Source organism: Peromyscus leucopus, chromosome 19 (assembly GCF_004664715.2).
Source record: "Peromyscus leucopus breed LL Stock chromosome 19, UCI_PerLeu_2.1, whole genome shotgun sequence".
NCBI classification, from domain to species: Eukaryota; Metazoa; Chordata; class Mammalia; order Rodentia; family Cricetidae; genus Peromyscus; species Peromyscus leucopus.
The window spans coordinates 49,081,002-49,108,371 of NC_051079.1; the positions used below are offsets into that span (position 1 = coordinate 49,081,002).

At 49.2% G+C, this 27,370-nt stretch overlaps 1 protein-coding gene and 1 long non-coding RNA gene across 3 annotated transcripts in view; one reads left to right on the forward strand and one right to left on the reverse strand.

Moving 5' to 3' along the window:
* Positions 1–2,202: 2,202 nt before the first annotated feature.
* Afap1l1 (actin filament associated protein 1 like 1) overlaps positions 2,203–27,370 on the reverse strand; it is a 57,389-nt gene continuing 32,221 nt past the window's right edge. Inside the window, exons 6-19 of one of the 2 annotated variants that reach the window (XM_028890094.2) lie at positions 25,925–26,023; positions 25,111–25,322; positions 22,459–22,638; positions 20,441–20,527; positions 17,985–18,078; positions 17,614–17,766; positions 15,930–16,141; positions 13,999–14,144; positions 13,317–13,389; positions 11,725–11,836; positions 8,462–8,626; positions 6,017–6,198; positions 3,770–3,898; positions 2,203–3,286 (exon numbers count right to left, since the gene is read on the reverse strand). In XM_028890094.2, the coding sequence (XP_028745927.1) occupies positions 3,263–3,286; positions 3,770–3,898; positions 6,017–6,198; positions 8,462–8,626; positions 11,725–11,836; positions 13,317–13,389; positions 13,999–14,144; positions 15,930–16,141; positions 17,614–17,766; positions 17,985–18,078; positions 20,441–20,527; positions 22,459–22,638; positions 25,111–25,322; positions 25,925–26,023 (1,868 nt within the window). In that variant the 3' untranslated portion in view covers positions 2,203–3,262. Of the gene's footprint in view, positions 3,287–3,769; positions 3,899–6,016; positions 6,214–8,461; positions 8,627–11,724; positions 11,837–13,316; positions 13,390–13,998; positions 14,145–15,929; positions 16,142–17,613; positions 17,767–17,984; positions 18,079–20,440; positions 20,528–22,458; positions 22,639–25,110; positions 25,323–25,924; positions 26,024–27,370 lie in introns of both variants that reach the window. The other variant, XM_028890093.2, reaches the window with a different exon arrangement.
* LOC119086279 lies at positions 7,596–9,939 on the forward strand. The gene is made up of 2 exons (XR_005089528.1): positions 7,596–7,994; positions 9,522–9,939. It is a non-coding gene; the product is annotated as an uncharacterized LOC119086279 (long non-coding RNA).

The window sequence follows — 27,370 nt, forward strand, 5'->3', positions numbered from 1 at the left end:
AAACAAAACAGAGTGTTTTGGATGAGGGGAAGTCTGACTAGGAAGATGAACTAGTGGTTGGGGTTTCAAGCTTAATTACTGAGTAGACCTTAAGGTCAAAGTGAGTAGAAATTAATTTTTAAAAAAGAAATGGGACATGTTCCTTCAGCACTCTGAATCCTCACCAAAATATAGCTTACTTCTAGCAGCTTGGGTCAGACATCGCCTTCTGCCAGTTCATGAGTTCCATGAGGACAGAGACAGTCCCCCCCCCCCCCCAACAGGGTTTCTCTGTAGCTTTGGAGCCTGTCCTGGAACTTGCTGTGTAGATCAGGCTGGCCTCATTCACAGAGATTCGCCTGCCCCTGCCTCCTGAGTGCTGGGATTAAAGGTGTGCGCCACCACTGCCTGGTTTAGAGACTTCTGTATCTTTGATCTCGTCCAAGGCCCAGCTCAGATGTGACAGCCAACACACCATCATCGTCTTCATGTGGTGCTCTCTGAGAATGCAGGCTAAGTGGGCAGCTTATGAACTCTTCAGATAAGAAACTTGAGACTGAGCCGTTGGTGAGCCCGTGGAAGCTTTGCCCAGTGAGGGTGAGTGACAGGAGGAATCTAACACTTCAGTGTTGGCAAGGCTGGAACTTCAAGTTCCTCTCAGAACTGTGGCCTGAGAAGGCATTTTAACAAGCGAGTACGGGAGCTGGTGTCTGCTTTAGCAGTTTGCTTACAGTTCTTTTAGCTGCACAGCTTAGACCATGTACATATATGTGTGTCTGTATGTATATATCCATTCATTCATATACATGTACATATAGTTGTGTGCACATGTGTGTTTTGAGACAGGGTTTGTGTAGCCCTGGTTGGCCTAGAACTCGCTATGTAGATCAGGCTGACCTTGAAGTTGGCTTTTATTCATGTATTTATTAGGTGCAAGTGTGCTTCTGAATGGAGATCACAGAAGAGACAGAGATTTGGAGTTAAGAAATAAGGGTTCTAGAATCATACTGAACTGCAGAAAAATAAGTTATTTTAACTGATCTCACAGAATCTTAGTGTAAAGTACAGGCATAATGCTTAGAAAGGCAATAAATACCAGAGCTGGCTACACTATTTTAAAAAATATTTTTACGTTTAGTGTGTGTGTGTGTGTGTGTGTGTGTGTGTGTGTGTGTGTGTGTGTGTGTGTGTGTGTGTGTAGGTCAGAGGGCTGCATATGGGAGTTGGTTCTCTCCATCCTTTCATATGGGCTCTGAGGATTAAACTCAGGTCCTTAGGCTTGGCAGCAAGTCCCCTTACACCCTCCGAAACATCTTGCTGGATTCTGGTTACATTATTTAAAAGACAAGAGTAAAATGCAGAAAAATTATTACAGAGAAACATTTTCAAGAAGGCAGCAGCCAAAGGTCAAGGTGAGCACTGGGTGTGCACTGAGCACAGGCCTCAGGTGACACAGGCTGTTGGTGCCTGACAGGTGGCATGCCCTCCTGTGTGTTAATGATTAATGATACAGGGCCCTTTCTTCTTTGAGCCCAAGATCCACTTGTGGAAAAGGCATTTAACCCTAAAATAACTGCCCAAGAAAGAGTGTGACAGATACTTACGACACAGTGGTGGGTGCCATTTAGAAGATACATCTTAACAAGGAGCACTGGCAAATGTGGGCTTTGTCATTGAAGACACAGGTGTAATTTGGAATGAAAACCCTCCCTTTGGATTGGATGCCTTTTGAGAGCCATTACTATTTAAATTATCTTTTTTTCCTTAGCAGAAAAAACAAAAGGTTTTTGAATCAGACCTTTCTCATCTAGCTGATTCTAAAATCCACTTCCGACTTGGGCATTTTCAACTTTAAACAACATAGAAGATGTTTCTCATGATTTATCTCATTAAATACCCACCAGGAGTCTTGGGAGGAGAGTATAATCACTTAGCATGTTCTCACAATGAAAGCCAGAGGAGCTGAATGACTTTCCTGAGATAATCCTGCAGTTAGCAGCAGTCAGCCCTGTCTGGACACAGGATCATGACCCCTAATGTGTCTACCCTACCAGTAAGGTGACTTGCCTGTTCCAGTCTCCAGCTGCTTCAAAGACTGGTAAGGTTTCAATGAGGCTGAAGTATGTTAAGTCTTAGGTGGGTAACATACCAAGACTAGCAAACCATCTGCTGGTTATTCTGAGACACACAGCTTTCCCCTACTCCCCCAGTGCCAGCCACCTCTCAGAGTTGAACAGTTTCATCTTTATTGGAGATGAATATGTTAAAAATCGACCTAAAAGCCCAGTGTTGAGACAGTCATGGATGGCAGAGAAAAGAGGTTGCCTAGGACTTGAGGTCCTATAAAAATATCAAGTGTTCGGAAAAGGCTTAGCACCCTTGTGGCAGAAATAAGCCACCATCCTCTTGGTTTTCCTCAATAGTTTCACTTCATAGCAGATACGGAGACAGGCTTGTGGGTCTCCTGGTACAAGATGAAGACTTCATTAGGCTGAAGACAGTCTTCCAACCACAGCCCCAGGAGCCTCGATGTCACATTAAATAGGTAAGGACTTGACTGACAGCAAATGGCTCCACCCTCCAACAATGCATGCAACGGTGTGTGGGCATTCGAGCTTCATATTTCTGCCACTGTGAGTTTAAAATGGGCCAGCTGATCAACCCTCTTTACCCTCCGACTACTCAGCTAATCTGATTTTAAAATGCACAGACCTGGAAGGGTCTAGTGCTGTACTCTGCCTGGCTCTAAAACAGATGAAGAATGACGGTGGAATTTGTTTGTTCTCAGTAGCATTTGTTCACTGGTGCGCAGGCAGGGAGATATTGATTTTCCGGTCCGTTCCCCTCGCCCGGAGGTTGTCTGTAATGCCCAACAGGGAGGGATGCAGGCTGCCTAAGTGTTTCCAGGTGATGGAGCGTCTTCTTTGGTCATGATACTACCAGTGCTTCTTTGCTGTCTTCCTTGGCCTAAGGGCTGGGACTGGGATGCTGAGAAAGGATGGGATGGCTTGTTCGCATGCGCTTTCACTGCTTCAGAAGGCAAAGAGACCCAACAAAACCTTTACAAGTGGGCATGGTTCTATCTCCCGCCACTCCCTCCTCTCCCCTTTGTAAAGCCGGAAGGATGCTTTCCACGGCTCCCTTTCCACAGCCCTTAAAATCATGTGGACAATCAAGCTGGTCTTTAGGGTGCTCCAGTCTTTTCCTGATGTCTTTGTGAAGAAAGCATTTCCTCCTTAGGTGGACAAGCTGATACTCCTTCAGGATGGAATTCTCACTCTTCCTAGGTCTTCTTCATTTCCCATTCCTAAAGCACAGAAAGACACACACACACACACACACACGCACACACACAAAAACACAATCGGGTGTTGAGGGTTCTAGAGGGACCACAGGTTGGAGCACTCCCTGCATTCTGTATGAATAGCTCCACTGGCCAGGCCAGAGACCACGGGGCCTGCTCCTCAGTCTCTGTGACCCGAGGTCCTTCTCTATTCTCAGCTGAGTAGTCAGGATAGCTTTCTGTTGTGTAGTGGTGGTGACAAGGTCTCACTATGTCGGTAGATCAGCCTGACCTCAAATTCAAGGTGACCTCCTGCTTCAGCCTCCAAAATGCCGGGATTACACACCTAACCAGACGGCAGCTTGTTTGACGGCGCCATGTTAATGAAGGGCAAGGAGCCTGGCTCTGGTGCGTGGCTATACTGGCAGTTCCCTGCCTTTCTCCCTAGGTGGTGGTCTGGGTTTTGGGGATCTGTGACTTGCCATTAGCTAAGCTCTTTCGGTTTACCTTGGCCTTCTGTAACACCCTTCCTTGGTTGGAGGTCACAATGGATGGACTCCTCTTCCTCAGCTCAGAAACACAGTTGACAGGGAGAGATTGTTCTGGGGCATTGCTCTGGGGTTTATTTGTAGTTTCCTGTTCATGGCAAACAAAACAAAACCATTAAGTAGGTGAGATACAGTGCTGTCCATTTGTACCCAACCTGCACTTAGAAGGGTAAGTGAGCTTTAAATTAGGAAGCACTAGGCAGCCCAGTGGCGGCGGCGGCGGCGGTGCACACCTTTAATCCCAGCACTCAGGAGGCAGGGAGGCAGAGGCAGGCGGATCTCTGTGAGTTCAAGGCCAGCCTGGTCTACAGAGTGAGTTCCAGGGTCCAAAGGTACACAGAAAAACCCTGTCTCAAAATCCAAAACAACAACAAAAAAAGCTACTGAACAGGGCAGGAGGCAGAAGATGCTGGGGGCTGGGAAGTAAAGACAGTGCCAGGAAACGTCACAGAGCTTTCTCTATGCACCAGGCAGGCATTGTAAGAATGGTCTTTTCCATTAATCGCCCCATTTTATAGACGAAATCAGGATGGTCAAGTTTCTGTGCAAGGTTGCACGGTTGCTTAGTATGAGAGCCGGATTCAAATCCCATAGCTACACTGTTTCTTTTGGGTAGTGCTGCTAGGGATTAAACAGAGCTTCATGTGTATGCTCTTAACTTCTCCCTGGTATTGTCTTTTTGTCTACACTATCTTCACCTGTTAAGTCTTCTGGATAATTGCTTAATATTCAACTCCGTAAGTGTGTGCTATCTTTTTTTTTATTTTTATTTTATTTTATTTTATTTTTTTGAGACAGGATTTCTCTGTGTGGCCTAGGCTGTCCTAGAACTCAGCTTTGTAGACCAGGCTGGCCTTGAACTCACAAAGATCAGCCTGCCTCTGCCTCCCAAGGCCTGGGATTAAAGGCGCCCCGTCATCACCACGCAGCTGCTGTCTACCTTTAAGTCAGGTGGACACAAGCTTCTGAGAGGAGGGAGCCTCAATTGAGAAAATGCCTTCATAAGATCGGGCTGCAGCCAAGCATGTAGGGCACTTTCTTAATTAGTGATTTACAGGGGAGGGCCCAGTCCCTCGTAGGTGGTGCCATCCCTGGGGCTCGTGATCCTGTGATCTGTATGAAAGCAAGCTGAGCAAGCCAGTCAGCAGCACCCGCCCCCTACGGCCTCTGCATCAGCTCCTGCCTCCAGGTTTCTGCTTGTCTGAGTTCTTGTCCTGGCTTCCTTCTATGACGAGTAGCAATGTGGAAGTGTAAGCCAAATAAACCCTTTCCTCCCCAACTTGCTTTGTGGTCATGATGTTTCATCACAGCAACAGTGACCCTAACTAAGACAGCGTGAAACCTTAACAGCTAACCCTGCAAGGCATTTAGAAAAGACTTATTTTTTTCCAGCTCCAGAGGGTAACGAAAGGATCACAGGTGGCGGGGAAAAGCCGTGGGGGTGCTGCTGAGAAGCAGCAGCTGTGAGCAAGGAATGGGTTCTAGCTGCTTCCCCAGCCCTCTGTGCCTCAGGTACTCCACCCGTGAACTGAAGCTGAGGAGGCCCCCAAAGAGAGGAAGTGTTGGGTAGCTTCAGATCACGGGGTGTGGTCTGCCCACATGGAGTAGCTTGGAATACAGCTCCCAGTGACAGCTCATACTCATCAGACAGGTCAGTTTTGTTGTCTAAGAACAGGGACGGCACCTAATCATTCAGCAAACACTGGCTATGTCCTACCAGCCAGACTCCGTGAGAGGCTAGGGATAGGATAAACAGCCTCACTCCTGCGGGTTGTTTTTGGTGCTGGGGATCTAACCTAATGCCTCATACATGCCAGGCATGTGCTTGACTATTGCACTGCACCCCTACGCCTCAAGTCTTAATAAAAACACAAAATACTTGGGGCAGGAGACAGTCACTACACATATAAGGACACACATATGCATGTATTCTCTCTCTCTCTCTCTCTCTCTCTCTCTCTCTCTCTCTCTCTCTCTCTCTCTCTCCCTCTCCCTCTCCACTGGTTCAGTACTATGCAGATGAAGAATGTACATGACCACTGGTAATTTATAGCAACGCTTCCTAATGGGGTAACCCTGCCCTCCCTGGGACGTCTGGCATTTCTGGAGACACTTCTGACTGTCACAACTGGGAGTGAGAACAAACGTAGTAGCATGTATGAGGGGTTCGGAGGTGGCTGCCCCAAGGAGGAGGCACTGGACTCACCTGGCTCTTGTTCTTCCTGCTGCTCACAGACAAGCCCAGGGCCGGGCCCCCTGCCAGGGACTGCTGCAAGCGCTCCTTCACAGCCACCAGCTTCAGCTCCAGGTCGATCCTCTGCTCTTCCTTGGCGCGACACTGCGCTTCTAGAGTGGCCACGGCCTCCTCCAAGGCCTTCGACTTCGCTCCTGGGTCCAGAGACACTGATGAGAAAGTCTGTGGGGGCCTCAGGTCCCATCTGTCTCTCCTGGGGGGGGGGTGGCCTTTATAGCAGTGTAGGTGCAGGTAAAAGATGGGTTTTGAGGTGGGTTACCAGCCACACCCTGTGGTGTGGCCTTCATCTACCCAGCCTCCATCTTTCGGTACCCTAATATTCCACTGCAAAGCCAATGTTGCCCTCTCCTTCCCTGTAGTTTGAGTGGTTGGGTCCCATGTAACTCGGGGGCCTGGCCCATGATCACCTCTAGTCTTCCGCTCACAGTGATTGGTTTAAGAATTAAAATGGAGTGAATCCTGAGATTTGGGTGGTGGTCACTGGGAGGAGACATCCCTTTTGCTGGGGTGTCCAGAGGACTGGGTGAAGGCTTGTCCTGTGCAGCCACCATGTCGCCACAAAGGGCAAGAGAATGAAATCATCTGTTTGCCTATACTTCACCACACATATCTAATCCATCAGTTTTCAGTTTGCATTTTTGTGTGTGATTTTGGTTCCTGTTACTGGTGTACTAGAATCATAGTACAGAGCTTTCTGCAGACCAGGGTTTCCAGGAGGACCTTGGCACTTATTTAGTTGAAGCTGACAAATCTTCATTAATACTTTTGTCATGCTAAGAAGCTCCACTGTGTGTGGGGGAGTGGAGGGTGGAGATTGACCCTAAAGGTTTGCATACTAGGAAGAACTCTGCCACAGAGTACACCATAGCCCCCTGTTTAAAAAAAAATCTTAAAAACACCTCCAAAATAGGGCTTCGTGCAGCCCAGGCTTGCCTCTGACTGTACAGAGGAAAATGCCTGCCTCCAAAGTGCTGGGATTATGGCGTGTGCTGCCATGCCTTGTTTATGTGGTACTGCAGATTGAACCTAGGGCTTTGTGAATGCCAGGCAGACATTATACCAGTGAGCCACAGCGCTAGCTCAGACCAGAATCATCTCCATCCTTGAACTTCCATTAGAAGGTTTTACAGTCATGCTAACTGCATCTACTCATTGCTTTAGTAGTTGTTTACTGAGTTCTTACTACGTACCAAGCACTGTCCTAGACCCTTGGGATAGATCAGTGAAAAAAACAGGCAAACATTTCCACTTATATGGATCTTATATGTATATGTGTATGACAAATATAAGTAAAAATAATGAAAATAACAAGTTATGTATACTGCAAATTAATATAGACAAAAATGTTGGCTAGGATAGTCAGTCTGCTCCAAATCATGGTTCTTACTTCTGGAAAGTTCCTGTCCTTTGTTTGTTTGTTTGTATGAGTGACTGAGACCAGGGCCTTACACATGCTAGACAAGTGTTCTACCATTGAGTTACATCCCCAGCCCCACTGAAATCAAACTGCTTTCCCTTGCCATCCTCCTGTTAGTTTATTCTCTCTTTCAATTTTTTTTTTTTTTTTATATGTAACCTTGGCTGTCCTGGAACTTGCTATATGGATAAAGCCGGCCTCCACTCCATGGAGATCTCTTTGCCTCTGCCACCTGAGTGCCGGGACTAGAGGTGTATACCACCACACATGGCTTCGTGTGTTCATTCTCTGGTTGACCAGAAGTCCTCATCTTAGGTCCATTGCCATCTATGGATGGGCTCTAGGGTTGGGCCACTGAATTCGCCTGGACCATTTTGACGTAGTGTTTTATTCTTAGGGAAGGGGACCATAGGTTCTATGCTCCAGAAGGGCCATGTGTGTTCCAGGCAGGACTTCCTATTCCCCAGAACACATGGGAGAAACCCAGGCAGAAGTGTGGTGAACTCCAGCTAGGTAAGAATTCAAAGAAACACAGTGGAAAATGGGGTTAGAGGAGCTCAGGGCAGGCAGGGCCTGTTGAGGTCTCTGGATTTCAGAAGAGGATCCTGGAAAAAAACCATTGTTCTCACACCTAGTCCTGGGCCACCGTCTTACATCTAAGTGAATGAGTGTGGGGCCCAAATAGTCTTCCTTCCGAGATGCCCAGGAAGCATGCTTCAGCTCTCCACACTGCTGTAGGCAGGTCGCCTCTGACCACAGCGAGGTCCACAGTACTGGGGACTTTCCATGCTCTCTTATCTGGAAGCACTTACTAAACGGCCAGCACTTCCTTTAATCACAATGAATGATACAGAGGAGGAGAAGGGAGCAAGGCCTACCTCTTCCGGTGGGAAACTAGGAAATCTGTGTAAGAGGCACAATAAGGGGAGGTCTCAGGCCGAGGTGCCCTTGTGCACGCAGGGCCGCACCTTGGCAGGTACCTGGGTTGTTCCGGATGGCTTCCTTCAGCTCCTTCTTCTCCTGTCGCAAAGCCATGAGTTCTGTCCGGATCATCTCCTTCTCCTTTTCCAGCCTCTCTTTTTCTACCAGGTACCTGCGGGCATCCTCCTCAGCCCGGTTCTTGCCGTACTTGTATTGATTGGCACCTACAGAGATACAGGATAGCAAGAGGTCCTCAGGTCTGACCTCTGGTGAGGTCCACATGGGGTGTTAGCTTGCCTCTCAACTCAACTTCATCTGCAACACAGGGATGTTTAGGTCCACTTATTTAAGTGTAGTTAGCGTGAATCTGCCGAGGAACAGAAGGAACAGGGAGGCTGCACAGCACAGGAACTAGGACCCAGGCAGATCAGGGTTTGCATTCCTTCTTTACTGGGTGTGTGACGTCACATCAAAAAGACTGGTGTGCTTTTGTGCCTTTCCTCAAAGCCTCAGTGCCCTTATGCACAAATAAAGATACTGCTAACAGCTTCCAGCATGCAGAGGTTTAAATGCCATAATCAAGGAAAAGTACTTAATATAGTACCTGGCAAGTGATGAGTGCTCAGTAAACGTTAGGAAATAATGATAGTAGTATCCTATAATCAAGCAAAATTTGTGATGTATAGATAACCCATTTTTGCTTTGTAGAAAAATATGCTTTGAGTGAGTCAAGTCTCAGGTATTTATGATAAAGGAAGATACCTCCATATAACTCAGATCAGACCCAGGCCAATGTAAGGCCCAGCTAATGGTATTGCTGGGGAAGGGTGGGGAGAGAGAAAGCCCCAAGAGTGTACTGCTGGTCCAACACAATGGCAAACAGCAAGTACCCAGAACCACGTTGCTCACTGAGTGTAGGCTACGCTCAGCCACTTGCTTGAATTCCCATTTAACCATTCTCTGTTTTATTATTCATTGTGTAACGTATTTGGTTCTACTTACTATTAGCTGTTTGTTTACTACTCTGTTTTTACTGCCGAGGAAGCCAGGCATAGAAAAGTTAGGTCCCACTGTTTATGGCTCTAGAGACAAGTTGAACATGTGTCTGTCTTACTCTAGGTGATGAGGTCACAAGCACAGAATCTTTGCATGTGGCATCGGTGGTCTCAGAAGAGAGCAAGAGAGCCATCTGTACAACAGGGGATGGATGGCCCAGACACCACGCCTGCCAACTTGGACTCCGGCTTCCAAAGCTAGGAGAAACGAGCTGTTGTTTTGAAAAAGGTCATCTAGCTTAGGACGTTTTGTTACAGCACACTGAGGACCGGGGCAGCTTTCCTCCTGTGTGCCTCAGGATGTCACTGGACTACACCATGTGGCTTCTAATCTTTCCAGGAAACCTGTGACTTACAGGCCCTGGGATGGGGATAGGGAGGCCAATGGGCCTCAGCTGGACCAGTCCTATTTTCACAGCTCTTACAATCTGGGCTCTTGTGAGAGATTTGATTTTAAAAAACAGGTCTAGGCTTTTACTTTTTGTTGTTGTTGTTGATATTTTGTGATTTCTTTACTCTGATATGTTGAATTCAGTTTTCTACTTTGCTTATCCATTGATTTTTATTTTATTTTATTTTATTTTTCAAGATAAAGTTCCATTACGGAGCTCTGGCTGTCCTGGAACTCACTATGCAGACCAGGTTGACCTCAGACTCACAGAGATCTGCCTGCTTCTGCCTCCAGTGTGCTGGGATTCAAGGTGTGCGCCACTGTGCCCGGTGAATTTATTTTCTCATGACAGGGTCTCACTGTGCAGCACTGGCTGGCCTTTTTATTCATGCAGACAAGGCTGGCCTGCAGCTTGGAGTGATTCTCCTGTCTTTGTCTCCTGAGCGCTGGGAGTGCAGCGTGTCAATTACATGAAGAACGGTCTTCCATTTTAAAACAGGCCTTTTCAAAGCCCTGTATTTCCAGTGCCTCAACATGAAGCGTCGCAAGAACACTGCACATCCCTCCCTCGTTCTGAGGGAGCCAGGCAGGAGAAAGGACTTGCTCAAAGTTACATAGCAGTGTCGCAGTCTAGCAAGAATGAAGACAGATCTCCTGAGTCTCAGGAGCAATGACTTATACTAATGCAACGGAAGGAGGGAACAGAAAAGTGTTCCTGTTTTTCTTTCCCTGAGACAAGGTTTTCTCTATATAACAGTCCTGGCTATCCTGGACCTCGCTCTGTAGCCCAGGCTGGCCTCAAACTCACAGAGATCCACCTGCCTCTGTCTCCTGGGTGCTGGGATTAAAGGCGTGCACCACCACCAACCCCCAGCTAGAATTTTTTTTCTTTTTAAAGATGTCTTCAAAAAGCAGAGACTAGACTGTCCAGGTGCAGGGGAAAGGCACCGTAAGAAGCAGCACATTGTCCTGCAGGAAGCTGGCTTGCTCTCGATGGCCTCAGTGAGTCCCCTGTGTGCCCTGGAGAGCACAGACGGGGACCTAGAAGTGAGCTGTAGATCTTGTGGCACCCCTGCTCAGGAACTGCGGAGGGATTGGTTATCTGCTTACTACCCTAGATCAGAGATCACAAACTCTGGTCCTTTGGAGAAGACAGGCTTAGAGATGAGCTCTCTCTATACACACTTGCATGCATGCATGTGCGCGCACATGTACACACACACCACTGTATATGCTTATATACCTTTAAACACTCAACTATTTTACAGATCATACACATGCAGTATAGAAACATTTAAATTAGCAGCTAATATTAAGAATTCACATGCCGGGTGGTGGTGACACATGCCCTTAATCCCATCACCCAGGAGGCAGAGGCAGGTGGATCTCTGAGTTCGAGGCTAACCTGGTCTACAGAGTGAGATCCAGAATAGCCAGGGCTACACAGGGAAACCCTGTCTAAAAATAAAAAAGAATTCACATGAACTTTCACTTTTGGCCTTTTGAATAATCAGTAAAAGCTGAGTGAGGTCTCCTGGGTAAGCCAAGTAGGGTCTACCTCTGGAGTTAGGACCTAAGCACTCTGGTCTCTCTGCAAACCTCCCTCCGCTCTTCACTTCTCTCTGCCCTGACCACCCTTGTGTTGTTACTTTCTTCTTGTTTCTTTTGCTGTGCTGGGGACCGGGACCTTAGGTCTCACCATACCCGGCAGGTGCTCCCACACTGCCCAGCCCCCACTACTTTCCTTCGGGTCGAGTATTTCCTGATGGCCTGCTTCTCCTCATTTTACTTCCTTACCCCTGGGGAAATCTTGTATTGAGAGCCCTGCAATGTTCTACTCTACCTCCCTCGAGCAGGAAGAGACCACGTGACTCACTGGAGGCATGGCGCTTGACTTTGACCTGTGGGTCCACACGATGGGACTTCTCACTGCAGGAGGAGGCGTGACGCTTCACCTGAGCCCCGGTGGGACGCTGGGGCTCCTCATCCTGGGCAAGGGGGACAGAGGCAGAAGGTTATCACGCAGGCAGGGTTCAACCCATTCAGACAGGGAGCTTCTGACCAGCGCTTTTGAGATCTTGGCCGTACATATACAGACTTGTGCAGCACCTTACAGTTTACAGACTACCTTCGTTAGCATCCGACCCTCATACCTGTCTGTGGGAGGGAGAAGGCAACCATAGGCTGGAGTACTTACTGAGAGGACAAATGAGGGGGCTAGGAAACTGGGTGACCGTCTTTATTACAGGCATTTCGTCCTCGTATCATTTGAAAGCATTCTTCTGTTTTCTGAATTGCTAACACAGCCTTCCCTCAGAAGAGGAGGAAAGGAAGGGACGAGATGGCATGGAAGGGAGGTACCAAGGACAGGCAGAAGTGACACAATGTGAACTGGCTGCATATTCGTGCTTTACAGGTATTTCCCAGGGCTGGAGAGATGGCTCAGAGGTTAAGAGCACTGGCTGCTCTCCCAAAGGTCCTGAGTTCAAGTCCCAGCAACCACATGGCGGTTCACAACCGTCTGTAATGGGATCTGAAGCGCTCTCTGGCATGCATGCAGACAGAGCACTCATACCTAAAAATACATAAATGAATAAAATTAAAATCTCTATTCCATCTTCCCCTTAAAAAAAAAATGAGTATTTCCCATGCTCCAAGTCCAGTCAAGGTCTTGGAGGCCTGGTGTGATACATCACTGTCATTTAATCGTCTTACTAGGTTATTACTTACTGTTATTTCTCTGAATAGAACGTCCCACCACCTGGACACTGTGCTAATATCTTTCTTTCTTTCTAACATGAGTCATTTCATTTTGTTCTCCAAACACTCCTGAGAAGAGAAGGACCCACACACCCATGTGGAGGTGGGAAGTGGGAAGCAGGGGGTCTGAAAAGATGAGTTCCTTCTAACTCTAGCCTTCAAATCTGAAATGCCAATTTTTGTTTTTGTTTGTTTTTTTGAGACAGGGTCTCCCTGTGTAACTCTGGCTGTCCTGGAACTCACTCTGTAGACCAGGCTGGCCTCGAACTCAGAGATTTGCCTGCCTCTGCCTCTCAAGTGCTGGGATTAAAGGCATGCGCCACCACTGCCCGGCTCTATCTGAAGTTCTAAGCCACTCAGCTACTAGCGTCTCTGCAACTGAGCAAAACCTTCAAGTTGCATTCAAGAAAGACCTTGGCAACCAAAGGGGCAGGCTGGGGATGTTTCTAGGAAAGGGGGATCATGGAAGTGAGAACTCAGAGTATCGTCTAGTCCAGGCAGGGTCCTGGCTCACAGACGTGCCGTGCCCTCAGCAGCTTTATTCCCTCTCCTCTGCAAGGCCACCTGCTCGTATCTGGCTGCAATGGGCCTGGCTTCTGGTCCTTCCCCAGGAGAAGGCACGGGGCATGCCGCTGAGAGCAGACAGGTTGAGTGAAGACATGGAGGACAGCCTCCGGCGTGTTCCTAAGCAGTGTGAACAGACCGTACCTGCACCTTCTCATAAGGAACCTCATCGTAGACACGGGGCTCCGGCCACTGATCCTGGCAGGATCGTGCATACCTAGAACATGAAAGGTACAATGATGTTGGTGACACCTTGTGGCTTACGTTGCCTTCCCGTCCTCTCTCATTTGATGCGGCCAGCAGTTTTTTTTTTTTTTAATTTTTACTCATTTTATTTTTATGTGCACTGCTGCCCGCATGTATGTCTGTCTGTGAGGGTGTCAGATCCCCTAGAACTGGAGTTACAGGCAGGTGTGAGCTGCCATGTGGGTGCTGGGAATTGAACCCAGGGCTCGTGCTCTTACCACTGAGCCACCTCTCCAGCCCTGGCATCAGTTTTTATGTATATAGAAAGGTCATGTGCTTGTGAGGACTGTATAGGCTTGTGTGAGTCTCGCAACCTTGACAACAGGTGGCTCATTCCCATCATCCTTTGCAAGTCAGAACACAGACCCCAGGATGGCAAGCAGCAGGTCATGCTTCCCCCCACACTGGTGAAGAGCATGCCATCCTTCCCAAGGAAGCAGTCTTCTTGAGCTTGGCCCTCCCCTCCACCCGGTGCTCAAGACTGCACAGCAGAGCCTGGAAATGGAGGCAGGACTCACTCTCCCCACCCTACCCCCCCCCCCCACGCCCGGGCAGGAGCAGGCCACAGAAACACCCTTACAGGAAGGAGTTGCGTCCAGCACTGACAATGCTGGTTAGGGTCTCCACGTCCACGTAGTCATAGTGCAGGGCCTCCGGGGTGACTTTGGAACCCATCTCCACCAGCAGCAGCCCAAGCCAGCGGCCCATGTCCTCTGAACAGCTTGCCTGGGGAGAGGAGGTACAGTGGAGTTCACTTTCACACCGTGAAGTCTTCTGGCTCACGTCAGAGAAACCCAAAAATGTTTATAAGTACTCAGTACTTAGTGATGGAGGAAGAATTAGACTAGATGCACATGCAGAAACCTGAGGCTCCTGAATTCTCTCCAGTATCTGCTCAAAAAACTACTTCCTCCATTGAGTCCTCCAGGATTACTTTTGTAAGATGGCACAGCCCTACTCTCCACCCTCTGGTCTTTTACATCTGACCATTTGGGTAAAAACAGCATTTAGGTGTTCTCAAAACTTCTTCCTTCCCTCTTTTTCTTCCACACTGGGGATCAAACCCAAGGCGCCTTGTGCATTTAAGGCCTGGCTTTACTAGTGAGCCCCAGCCCCAGCCTGAAAGCATACATTGTTTTAAGTTATTTTTATGTTAAGTGTATGACTGATTGTTTTGCCTGCATGTATGTCTGTGTGCTGCATTAATGCCTGGTGTCCGCAGAAGCCAGAAGAGGGCATCTAATCCCCTGGAACTGGAGTTAAAGATGGTTGTGAATCACCTTGTGGGTGCTGGGAATCACGACAGGGTTCTCCGTCAAAGCAGCAAATGCTTTTAACTCTGAGCCATCCCTCCAAGCCTCCACACTTATAATTAATTCTCTAAATAGGAAATTGCTCATATAACTCAAATTTTTTTTAAACTGTAGTTCCCAAAGCGTTATAGTACTACTTATAGGAAAATTCCCCAGAACAAACTGCTGGCTAGTTAAACATATCCTTAATTCTGATTTAAAGAACATTATCACAAAATCAGTTAGCTAGTAGTGGCAAACTTAAATTTTAAAGGGGAGAAAAAAAAACCCTGGAAAACTCTGTGTGCATTAAGGAAAATAAGAGATTCAACAGGAAGATGCAGAGGTAATAGTTGAAACTGAGAAACAGAGGCAGATGGAGAGGTTCCCAGCACTCTGGAGCCTTGAAAAAAGCACATGGCTGCCCTGGCCTCTGTTTGTCTATAATGCGAGGAGGTGGACATTTGAACTTTCCTCCTGTGTCAACATTCTGAGTTCTAGACACCCAAAGGGCTGTCACATGGAGGGTTGTCTGTGTGCTCTGGACACCCTCCGAGAGGAGGGCGGTGCCCGCAGGTAGGAAGGGCAGGGAGCGGGCACCACTCACGCGTTGTTCAACATGAGCTTGCTAAGCTCAGGGTGTGTGCTGGACGCTGCGCAGGGATCCAGAAAAGTAAATATTGTACGAAAATATGGCCGTGGCCCTGCCAGTAGGGAGCTGGAAGGATTTTAACTCAGTGTGGGAAACTCTTTGTAGAGACAAGAGTTGCTTAGCGGGAGGGACAGGCAACCTGGAGGGCAGTGGTTTTCTGAGGTCGATGGTTCCTGCTGGGAAGGTCTGAGAGAGAACTCCAGAATCAGATCCCAGTCAGACCACAGGAGATGCCTGTTGGACCTGAAACTTTAAGGTCAGGGCAAATAAGCAAACCTGGGCTCTAGAATGAGGGCGGCCAGAATTAGGGTATAAAAACAGAGTGCTCTGTTAGGTTTGAACTTCAGATAAACAACACATAACTTCAGGGCAGGTGTGTCTCCAAATTGTCCAGATACTTTCATATTAAAAACATGATTCCTTGTTTATCTGGAATCCCAGCATACCTGGTGTCCCCTGTGTTACCCTGACAAGCACCTTAGGTTCTTCCTCCAAACTTCCTAAGGTAGGGTAGCAACAAGACCACCCCCCCTTGCCCCCGGGGCTACCTGGACTCTCTCCTCTCACCTCCAGGATGGCCACCTCCTGCCGATTGCGCAGGATCCTGAAAGCAAACGGGTGCCTGGGTCCGAAGCCTGGGGCTACCTCACAGCCCCCGAGGGCAATGGCGTTCACGTGGGTGTGCAGGTCTGTGCGGTCTTTGTGGAAGTAGAGAGTGTTGCATTTGAGGCGGCACCACCGTTCCTTCCAGCCTTGGTTTACCAGCACATTGAGGTAGCCTGGAACAAAGAGGCAGCGGGATGACCTCTTTAGAGCTCCTCGGGCAAAGGCTCTGAGGGATATCCACCCAAGCCTTGGGATCTAGCGGGCAGGAAGGAAGCCGGCACCTTGGGCATCCTCTTCTTTGAGTCTCAGTTGCCCGACTGTGAGTGCTCACTGACGATGCCATTCACACATCCTCTTACAGCCCGGGACCACACCAAGTGGGATGGAAATGGCCGGCGAGAATACCACAGAAGATGTACAAAAGCTACACCTGCCGTTTCCATTCCCCATTAACGACGCTGCCTTTGTTACCAAAGGACAGAAAATGATGGCCAATGCTGGCACCTAGCGGCAGCATGGAGAAACGCCACCGTCTAGCCATGGTAAGGATTTATAAACCTAAGCAGACCGCTGGCTGTGCAACTGACCACAGATGGAGTGAGAATCAACTCTGAGCATTTTAGATTTTTATTTATTATGTATTTTTTCTTTACCACAGCATTCTATGATTCAATGGTCATAAAATATTTCTTTATAATCACGATTTTATTAATAATTAATTAATTTTGTTTTTTGAGGCAGAGTTTCTCTGTGTAGCTCTTGCTGTACCGGGAACTTGCCCTCTAGACCAGGCTGGCCTCAAACTCAGAGATCTGCCTGCCTCTGCCTCCCAAGTGCTGAGATTAAAGGTGTGTGCCACCACTGGTGGGCTACAATTATAGCTTTTAAACTAATATATATAGTTTGTTTGTTTTTTCGAGACAGGGTTTCTCTGTGTAGATTTGGAGCCTTTCCTGGATCTCGCTCTGTAGACCAGGCTGGCCTCAAATTCACAGAGATCTGCCTGCCTCTGCCTCTCGAGTGCTGAGATTAAAGGCGTGTGCCACCACCGCCATGTAAACTAATATAATATTTCTGCATATCCGAAATAGATGATTTTATTTTTTGATATGTTGGGTATGGAACCTGGGACCTCACACAACTTGGCAAATGTTCTATCATTGAGACACACTCCATCCCCTTTAAAACAGGTGATTATCTACTGGATTATAGTACACGGACCACAGTACTTGTAGGAAACAAGTGATGCCTTCTCCGCCAGATGCTTTTTACTAACATGTATTTATCTTGAAAAGTACTTAATATTTTTTTAATCCCAATTTCCTTATCAGACTAGGCTGTAATCTACATACAGTTACATTTATATGTATATAAACCAGAATCCACTGCCCTTCAAGGGTCAACCTGCTGGCAAGCAACTCCAGTCTCTATAAAGAGTTTCCCCATACTGAGTTAAAATGCTTCCAACTCCGTAAGGGCAGCAGCCATATTTTTGGGTAGTTTATTTTTTTTCTATAGCGTATAAAGGCCAGGATATAAGCTCCACATACATATACATTATATACATATAGATGAAACCTATCTACTTTTGTTGTTTGTGTTTGTTTTTGAGACAGAGGAACCAGGACTCTGAGTCAGGACTTACCACAGCATGGAACCTCATTCTCACTGGGAAACGTCTGCAGGTCCTCGGCCAGCGCCTTCTTCTTGGAGAAACTGATGATGCGCGTGATCTTTCGGCCTGCAGCCCTGCTCATGGAGCCCTTTAGCTCAGCGAGGCTATTCTTCTTCCCTTTGCCTGGTGGCACAGGAGTGGGATCACAGGGGATGGGGAAGGAGGCCGCGGTCCCACTTTTACCCATCTCTGGCCTTCCCAGCAGCCCTTGTGACCCGCGCACAGGGACCAGCCTGTAATTCTGGATGTGAAAGGCCCAGTGGCCTTGCTCAGGTCCCCAGGCTCTACCACGGTGTGCCTGTGGCAAAGTCCCTCCCATCTCTGACTAGTGGAGCTCCTACCGTGTTCACAGGCTTCTCGTCGGCTGAGGGTGGAACTGTTGTCATTCACGCCCAGGCTGTCGGAGTCTGAGTTCTGTTTCTCCTGGGACAATCTCTGGGGAGGGACATAGACAGCCTCACGTCAGCGGGACTCTCAGAGGGACTCCCTCCTTCACCCAGTCTTCTTCCAGTCCTCCAAGCAACAGCTTTCAGGTACCTGATACCACACCAATATGATCAGGGAGGTAGCAGTGACTAACACATGGTCACGCCTTCAGGTTACACTCTCCTGGGAGAGCGGGGCCATTAATTATAGGGCGTCGACAGCGATGTCCTGGAATATGCACTGTATGGCGAGTGATAGGGAGCAGGGCAAGCATTTAAGGAGGGTGTGAATGTAATCCAGTAGCACTGTAGGGGTGGACAAGAGGGGGCGACCCTGGATGCTAAAGAGCCCCTGGGCAAGCTGATCAGGATGAAGTTCCAGAAAGGGATGAACCAAGGTGACAGCATACAGGCAAAGGGGTGAGCTAAAAAGATGCTTTCAAAGGAGTCATGATTAGACCCGATGATCAGTAGACACCCGCTACAATTCTACCTTGAATGAGAGGATGAAGGAACACACACACACACACATACACACACACACACACACACACACACACACACACACACACACTTTATCGCCGTCTATTGTTTTTTACTAATTATACCAACTGTGACACAATCATACCTTCATTGATTCACTAATAAATTCATACGCTCCAAAGGAGGCAGAGCTGAAATTATGGAAGAAATTATAATGCTGCTATTCCCTATTAGCTGTGGGAATGGGGAGGCACCTGTCAGGAAGGGGATGAGCGGTCTGAACATTTGAAGAATCTTGTCTGTAGGTTTTGAAACTGAAGGTATAGCCCTGTTTGTTCTGCAACAGCATGTATATAGCAACTTTTCCATCAAGACGGGAAACAAACACAGAGGAAAGGCCGTGAGCACTTGGTAATGAATTCAGTGATGCCTCTTCAGTCTCATGATCCCATGGAAAGAGACCCCACCAACACAACATCCCAGCTCTTCTTCCACCCAAAAGACCATCATAAGTACATCAGCTACCCTCTCTCTGTACACTCAACCATGGCAGAGAACTCCACGGCACAGCCTGCCTACAGCTGCTCTGTCGAGCCTTTGAACTGCACCAGAGGCCGTACCGTAGTGTGTATCCGCACATTCACACCCTTCTTCCAGGGCTGCTTTCCTATGGCCTTACTACTGGCAAAAGCTAAGTGTGGGCAGGGCTGGGCTCCTCCTTCCCTTCACAGGCATCCATGTTCCCGAATACTCCAGCCATCCTAAGCTCCCCTTTCCACTTCCCTGTCCCTGTCCAGGACTAGCCTCTCACAGCTCCCCATCTCTAGACCGTGCCACACAGGCCACTTTCAGTCCCCCATTTTCTCTGCTCTACTGCCCATTCCTGGTGCTTAGAGCACCTTTTTATTTTTTTATTTTTTTGACCTTTTCATCCTTGTCTGAAGCATCACTTCCTTAGGAATATTCTCGAAACTCTGAGACAGGAGCACACCTCCCCGACACTCATCAGAAACCTGGCACCGTCTCTTCGAGCTTGTACCCAGAGTAGCAGTTATAAAACAGTCTGATTGTTTTGACTCATGCCTGCCTGACCATTGGGTTGTAGGCGTAGTGGGGTCAGGGGTCATACTGGTTTCTGCATAGGGACTGGTATGGGTGGAGCCTCTCTACAGGATTTGCCCAGTGGTTGTTGGGGTGCTCTGTTGCAGTAGTCCTGAGTGGACTTCAAGCCAGCCTGTGTGGGCTCAAATACTGGCTCCGTGCCTTATTTACTGTCGGACTTGGTTACAGCGTGCGCTTCTGAAAATCTGTCTCCAACACAAGCACTCCAGAAGTGGGACTTGTGAGAAGTGGCTGGATCCTAAGGGCTCTCTTCCTTCGGTGGATTTCCTCGTGGTTAAATGGAACGATCCCAAACGGATGGGACGCAGTGGGACTCGTTAGGCCCGAAGTCACTGGAGGGCATGTCCTGAGAAGATGGACACTCGGTCCCTTCCTGCCTCCCCGTTTGCTTTCTGTCTGTGAGGAGGTGAATTGCGTGGCCCTGCCTACGTTTCCTACCTGTTCCCGTTATTGCAACCCAGCACCCTGACAATGCTCAGCCTCACCCAAGGCCTACAGTATGTGGCCAGCAGACTGGGGGCCGAATCAAACCAAATTTTTTCTCCTTTAGCTGTTCATGGCAGGGTTGTCCCAGACACCAAGCTGACCACCCAGCACCTGCCACTTTGCGGCTTAGCTTATATGGTGCCGCAGGGTGTGTGTGTGTGTGTGTGTGTGTGTGTGTGTGTGTGTGTGTGTGTGTGGTCTTCACCACCAGGCTGTGAGTCTGTGGCCTGTGCTTAGTGCCTACTACCTTACCCAGAGGAGACAACGGGAGACGGACATACCTTGTCCTGATCCAGCTTACACATAAAGACTGGGGATCTGGGGACCTCCAAGCCCTCGGCGCCAAGCCGGCTGACCTCTCGGATAACCTGTGGAGAGAGCAGAGGGCTGAGAATAGGTGCCCACCCGGGAAGAGCTCTGGGGACAGAAGCATGGCTGGTATTTGTGGGATCAAGACGGTTGCGAAGATGGATTAGGGCCACCAGGAGGCAGAGTGGGGCTGAAATAGCCAATCTGCACAAACGCGGACTTGTCAGAGCCTGTCCGAAAGGGCTTGCTACACACATCCACACTATAAGGACACTGCTCTCTGCTGTCTGAGGAAGAGTGAGGCCACAGATAAGGGAGATGTGACTCTTGAAGAGTCACAGTGGCGAGGGAGCCTGTGTACGTGACAGCTGGGCCTTTTATCACAGCTGGCAGGTGGTGAGCGTCATCACCTTGATGTCAGGGACATCCTTTCATTGACTCAGGCACAAGCATGCAGGTGATAACATTGAAAAAGTCACCATCTAAGCCAGGCGGCGGCGGCAGCGGTGGTGGCACACGCCTTTAATCCCGGCACTCAGGCGGAGACAGGCGGATCTCTGTGAGTTTGAGGCCAGCCTGGTCTACAGAGTGAGTTCCAGGACAGCCAATGCTAAGGCACCATCTGATGCTCACCCAGACAGCAGCATTTATCCCCACAGCAGTCTGTGATCCTCAAGTTTCAGGTGAGGAGGATGTGATTCCGGGAGGAAAAGGCTCTGGTAGGAGGCAGCAGAGCCAGACCCCCCAAATAGGCGCATGGCTGCCTGCTAGATAAGCCTTGGACTAGGCTACAGAGGACCGGAATGGCCAGGCAGATCCCTTTGAACTCTGGGCCCAAGACTCCTACTTCCGACTCAAATGGAGCCTGAAGCTTGAGGCTCCTGAAGGCAAGTTCTCTCCCTTCCTTCCCTTCTGGACCCACAGGTAGGGATGGGAATACCAAACATTCGGGGAGATCTGGTTATCACCGAAAGGAAGGGGGACGGGAGCTTGGTTTCATTGTTCCGACAGGAAGGGAAGAGAGGAGAGCGGGGTGTCCAGTGGGGTATCGGGATGGAGGGTCTGCTGGAGAGGGCTGGGGGCGGGGCAGTGCCTTGATTACCACCAACAGAAGCTAACCAACACTGCTGTTCACTTACTTGTCTAGCAGGCACTGGGCCAACTCTTGTCAAATCCTTCAAAGAATCATTTAAGAGACGGGGAAACTGAGGCACAGGAAAGCAATGTCATTTGCAGAAGATCTCACAGCTAGGGAATGTTGTTCGTTTCTGGAACTTGGACTCAAATCCATGTACCACCAAAGTCTTCCCTTATCATTACTATGCCACCATGCCTACTGTGGAGTAGATCTACTTAGCCTCACATCTTGATCCCCATCACTTGATGCTGCCTGCGACATTTGGCAATCACATTAACTTCTCTGTGCCTCAGTTTACCCACCTTTGAATGTAAGTCATACCAGCCCTAATGATCATATACATGAGGCTTTGGCACACTTCGTGGTACAATGTAATTAATACACGGTGGCTTCATGGATCTGTGACATCATAAAGATGCTGGACTCCAGTGGCTATTGCCACAATGCACATTCTCATCTCAAAACAAGAAAGGGATTTCCTCCTCCCCTATTTTTAAATTAGAAGGGCTGGCTGGCCTAATAATAAAACCAGCTTTCAAAGGCACTGATGCACACCATTCCAGGAGTGTAGGGTGGGCAAACAGTAGGCTGCTGAATAGGAAAGTTCAATAACAGGAGAATTATAGACCTCCTGTATGAGGTATGTTTGTTGTGAATATCCAAGGCCCATTCGATGTGAGTCTTAACATGCACAGGGACCCCCTGGATTCCTTCTCCCCTAGATAAGGCTTGACACTTCCAAAGTTAGAACCCCAGCTTGGGGAAAGAGAGGGAGGGAGGGAGGAGGAAGAAGGGAGGAGGGAGGGAGGGAGGGCAGGATGGCGGCCTCCGGTGTGTCCTGGGCATGCGTACCTTCAGCCACTCCTCAGCCTGCTCCCTGCTCTGCAGAGCCAGCACCAACACCTCCGTGGCCCCCTGGGAGAAGCGCAGCTCATGCCGCTTGTGGCGGCTGTCCTTGGGCACGTAGACGACGGTGCAGGCATCTAGCGCCAGCCTCAGGTGTGGCTGCCGGTCCTTGGAGCTTTTGTAACACTGCATGAGGAGAGGGGGTGGGGGGTGGGGGTCAGAACATCCCGCAGTAGAGGGTGGGAGAGGGAAGACACCCTCGCACACAGTCGATTCCCCCACTCGGCCCAAGTGTGAGCAATAATACCTCACAGTGAGAAGCCGGAGCGGGGGTCTCTGGGAATCTTCCAACACAGCTGTCCATGAGGAAAAGGCAGATTATAGCACAATACTAGGAAGGCCATGTGGGTTGAAGAAGCCAGAGAACAAATAGGTTGGCTTGGGAGAATGCCAGTTGAAAGGCTACATGGCAGAACATCAGGAGTGAATCCTGGCAGGTATGCACTGCTGGCCTTGGGAGGGCGGGCTTTCTCATAGGGAGGCCAGCTTCAGCCTCCACATCAGAAATTGACAATAACGCTACAAAAGGGGATGTGGAAGTAGACAATGGTTGCTGGGGGAGGGAGAGACATTTCCTTCAGCAGGGTATACACTGGTAAAGCATCTACACTCCTGTAAATAACCCCTAACCTACGCTCCTGTTAACAATCCTAAGCGCACACATTGGTTTACACCCACACAAAGCAAGTGGAGGGGGGCAATTTGAATGTTAAGACACGCTTGTGTGACCAGAATAAACCGGTAGTGGTCCTATTTTTTTTTTTATAAGCATCTAGATTCTGTTTGCTGGTGTTCCATTTAGAGCTTTCAACTGTTATAAAAGAAGTCAGACTATGATTTTTCTGTTTTAAACTTGTTTTCATTTATTTATTTATGGGAGCGGGGGCACATGTATGCCACAGCAAATATGTGGCAGCCAGAGACGACTTGCTAGAGGTGGTTCTCAACTTCTACCATGTGGGTTCCGGGTACTGAGCTCAGGTCACCAGGCTCGGTAACAAGTGCCCCTTATCCACTGAGCTGTGTTACCCTTTTCTGAAGCTTTCCATGTCCTAATCACAGGTTTCGCTATGAGTGACGCTTCCAGACATGTATAGCTTTTGATCACTGTCACCCTCTCATCCCACTCCAGCTAATCCCCCTCCACTGCCCGGCTCTACTGGAGAATTATGAAAGCATTCCCTTTGGAGCTGGGCTGAGACTGCTGCCTTCCTGGTCACTCTGTCTCCTCGGGGCTGGAGGGCCTGGCAGTCAAATACAATAGAGAAAGGGGGGGGGGCGGATGAATGGAAACATATCCGGGTGGTGGCGCACACCTTTGATCCCAGCACTCGGGAGGTAGAGGCAGGCAGATTTCTGTGAGTTCAAGGCCAGCCTGGGCTACAGAGTGAGTTCCGGAACAGCCACGACTGCACAAAGAAACCCAGAGTAGGAAAATGAACATAACTGTGGGAAAAGATAATAGCTGTTCGCCCCCCCGCCCCAAGTGTTTTAATCAGTCTGCAAGCCATGCTCAACATGCATGGCTTTGAAACTTTTTCTCACCCTGGGCAGTGAAGACTGACGGCAGTCCAGGACCAGTCCGAAGGTCATGATGGGAGTGTTTCCAGTTCTTTTTGTATGGACTCAGAGACCCACCCGCCTCTGCCATCCAAGTGCTGGGATTAGAGTGTGTGCCACCACCACCTGGCAGTGCATCTTCTTTAGGGACAACAGTAACAAGACACAGTGCCCCAAAAGGAAAGCTTCCTTGAAGAGAATGAGTTATATAGTTGTATGCGCTGGAGGGCATTGCTTTATAAACAGATGTGTGAAGACAAGAGTGGAAACGGAGCGATTCTTATTTTAATTTTGTGTTTCCAGGTGTTTTGCCTGCATGCATGTCTGTGCACCCCATTTGTGCAGTGCCTAAGGAGGCCAGAAGAGGGTATCGGATCCCCTGGAACTAGAGTTACAGATGGCTGTGAGCCACCATGTGGGTGCTGGGAATCCATCCCAGGTCCTCTGCAAGATCAGTCCATGCCCATAACTGCGGAGTCATCTCTCCAGTCAGCTCTGAGTCAATGATATTCATTCATTCTTTGCTGTCTCATTCCAGGGTCTTGCTATGTAGCCCTGGCTGGCCTTGAACTCATGAAACCCCCCCCCCCCAGCCTCCGAAGCGCTGGGGTAATAAACAGATATTTCTTTGTAAATCATTTTCTTATCTTTTCCTAGCGAGTTTTTATTTATTTTTTTTTTTTTTTTTTTTTTTATTTATTTATTTATTTAACTTTTGCGGTACCGGGGACTGAATTCTGGTCTTGTGCATGCTAGGCAAGTACTTGGACACTGATCTATGTGCCTAGCCCTTTCCCTAGTTTATGAATGAAGTATATTAACCGGTGTAATAAAGACAATGAATGTATTAAAGTAATTAAGAAAAATTCTGGAAAGAAAAACTAGGTAAGCCTCCATCTGGTTTTCAAGGGTGTGTGTGTGTGTGTGTGTGTGTGTGTGTGTGTGTGTGTGTGTGTGTGCTGGAGCTCGATGTACACAGACCACGCACACCCTCAGGCACGTAAAGGCACGCCCACAGGCCGCCAGGGAGGCACTCACCAGTAGCTGCTCCTCCTTGATGACCGTCAGCTGCTTGGCCCACTGCCCGAAGCGCTTTTTCCGGAGCAGGAAGGCACATATCCTGCAATCCCTAACCAGGTGCATGGAGGCCTCCTCCGAGGGCCACTGGTGCCTGGGCCGCCGCCCCTTCTCTTCCTCCTCCTCCTCGTCGTACGATTCATAGGAGCTACTCATGGCGTCAGAGTCATTGTCTGGGGGTGTCACGGGAAAGGACCTTCAGTCTCGGTGCCCCCCTCCCCCCAGGACCCTTCTAACCCTGGCAGCAGCCTGCTCTGGGCCCGAGCCATGGGAGGCAGAGGATGGACAAGGATGGATTAGAGGCCTTACTCAAAAGCTTTGCTCTGGACCTGCTTCTGAGATGGGGTCTTAGTGATTTCACTTCGTGGGGTTCCTCACCGATATGCAGTCCTGATGAACATCAGACGCTACTTCATCTGGTGCCTTGGACCCCGGGGCATGGACCATGTTCAGCTAAGCGTCTTATGCCAGCAAGTGCTTGGTAAACTTCTGTTATCGCCCGACCTCATTACCATCCACAGCCATTGTCTCAGGCCATCCTCAAAATCCAAATCCCCAGGACAGATAAGGAAACTGAATTTGCCTAAGATCAGTCATCCAGAACCAGGTCAGGCAAAGCCTCAAGTGACTCCCATTCCAGTGGTATCGTTGTGTCCCCCCACCAAACCTACTGAGAAGAGGGCTTTGGGACCTAGTCTGGTAAGGGGTTGTGGGTGTGTGCATGCCTAGGACCAGCTCTTGGGGACAGCTGTGTGAGCAGCTGCGTGGTACATACAGGAGTTCTTCAGCTCTCCATTCACCCTCGTCGTGGGGTAGCTGCTGTCTGCGTCCTCATAGTAACCGTCCACAATCGACTGGGCTGGGCTGCAGCCATCTGTGGGGATGGTGGAAAGAGCTGAGCTTATAGAAATACGGGCAGAATCCAGAGACAGGGCTGGGAAAGCCCTAGGGACAGAGAGTGGGGACTCAGGGCAGCCTCCGCCTGAGTGGGGAGGCTCTACCTCTACATCTGTGGCTCCTCACTTAACCCTACACACTTGTCACTACAAACTGCATCATTGGCCTCGCCAGACCTCCAGGCCTGTGTTCATCCTGTTCTCTGTGTCTTCCGACACTCTTATCAGAGGACACTCCCAACCCGTCCAGACCCAGCTCAAAGATGTTTCCTCTCATCTTCGAATGAGTCTGTATGAACGTCCTCATCATAGCTCTGGTCTCTGTACCGCAGGGTGTAGGGACCTACTGCAAGAAAGGAGGCTTGGTTCCATTTTACACCCAGGGCGCAACAGACCCACAGAGGTTGTTAGCGGCTGAGGCAGGATCAGAAGTGAGCTGGATGCCTTCATTCACCCAACTTGGCTCACTCTCCCATCCCACGGTTCTTCAGAGCGCTGGCTCGGGGTTGTTGGGTTCCTCCTGTCCATCTGTTTCCTGAGGAAAGCTGTACTGTAGTCCCTAGCTACTGGGGTACTCGGCTCACTCCCAAACAAGGCTCAGAGCCTGCCTTTGCTTCTCTGAGGCCTACATGTCGGCAGCATGATGGGCAAGGTGGACTGGAGGAGTTGGCAGATGGGGAGTGTGGGCATGTGGGGGCAAAATATAACATCATGGCTAGACTGTGTATGTGTGAGAGAGGAAGAGCACTCTGGCTGGCTTGGTGGTAGGCTCTCCCCACACTGGGTCCATGGTCTTTCCTGAGGCCCTTCCTTCTGGCCTTCCTAGCAGGAGGCTTCTCTGTCCTGTATGAGAGACGTTAGCTCTCTGGGAACGTTAGGGAGCCTCTTCTTGCCAGGGTGCTTGACATGCAACTTGGGTCCCAGCAAGTACCTTGTCCCTTTCTTCTTCCTTTGCCCTTAATGGACCAGATAGGAAAAGTTGCCTGCTTCACCCCTGCGACAGGGAACTGGAGACTCAGAGCCTGAAGAGGACCACAGATCATTTGGTCCAACCAACCTCTCCCCAGGCAGAAGGTATAAACAGCATAAATGTCATCAGCTGATGGAAAGATAAACTGGATGTGGTGTGTCCTCAGAAAAGAGTATCAGCCATCGGAGGAAGCACACTCTGATTCACACTCCAACACGGACGGATCTCGAAAACACTACGCTAAGTGCAAGAAGTCAATCCAGAAAGGCCACGTGTCAGATGGTTCCATTTATGTGAAATGTCCAGAACAGGCAAAGCTGTATTGCCAGAACGCTGGTAGGTGACCGGCAGAGGC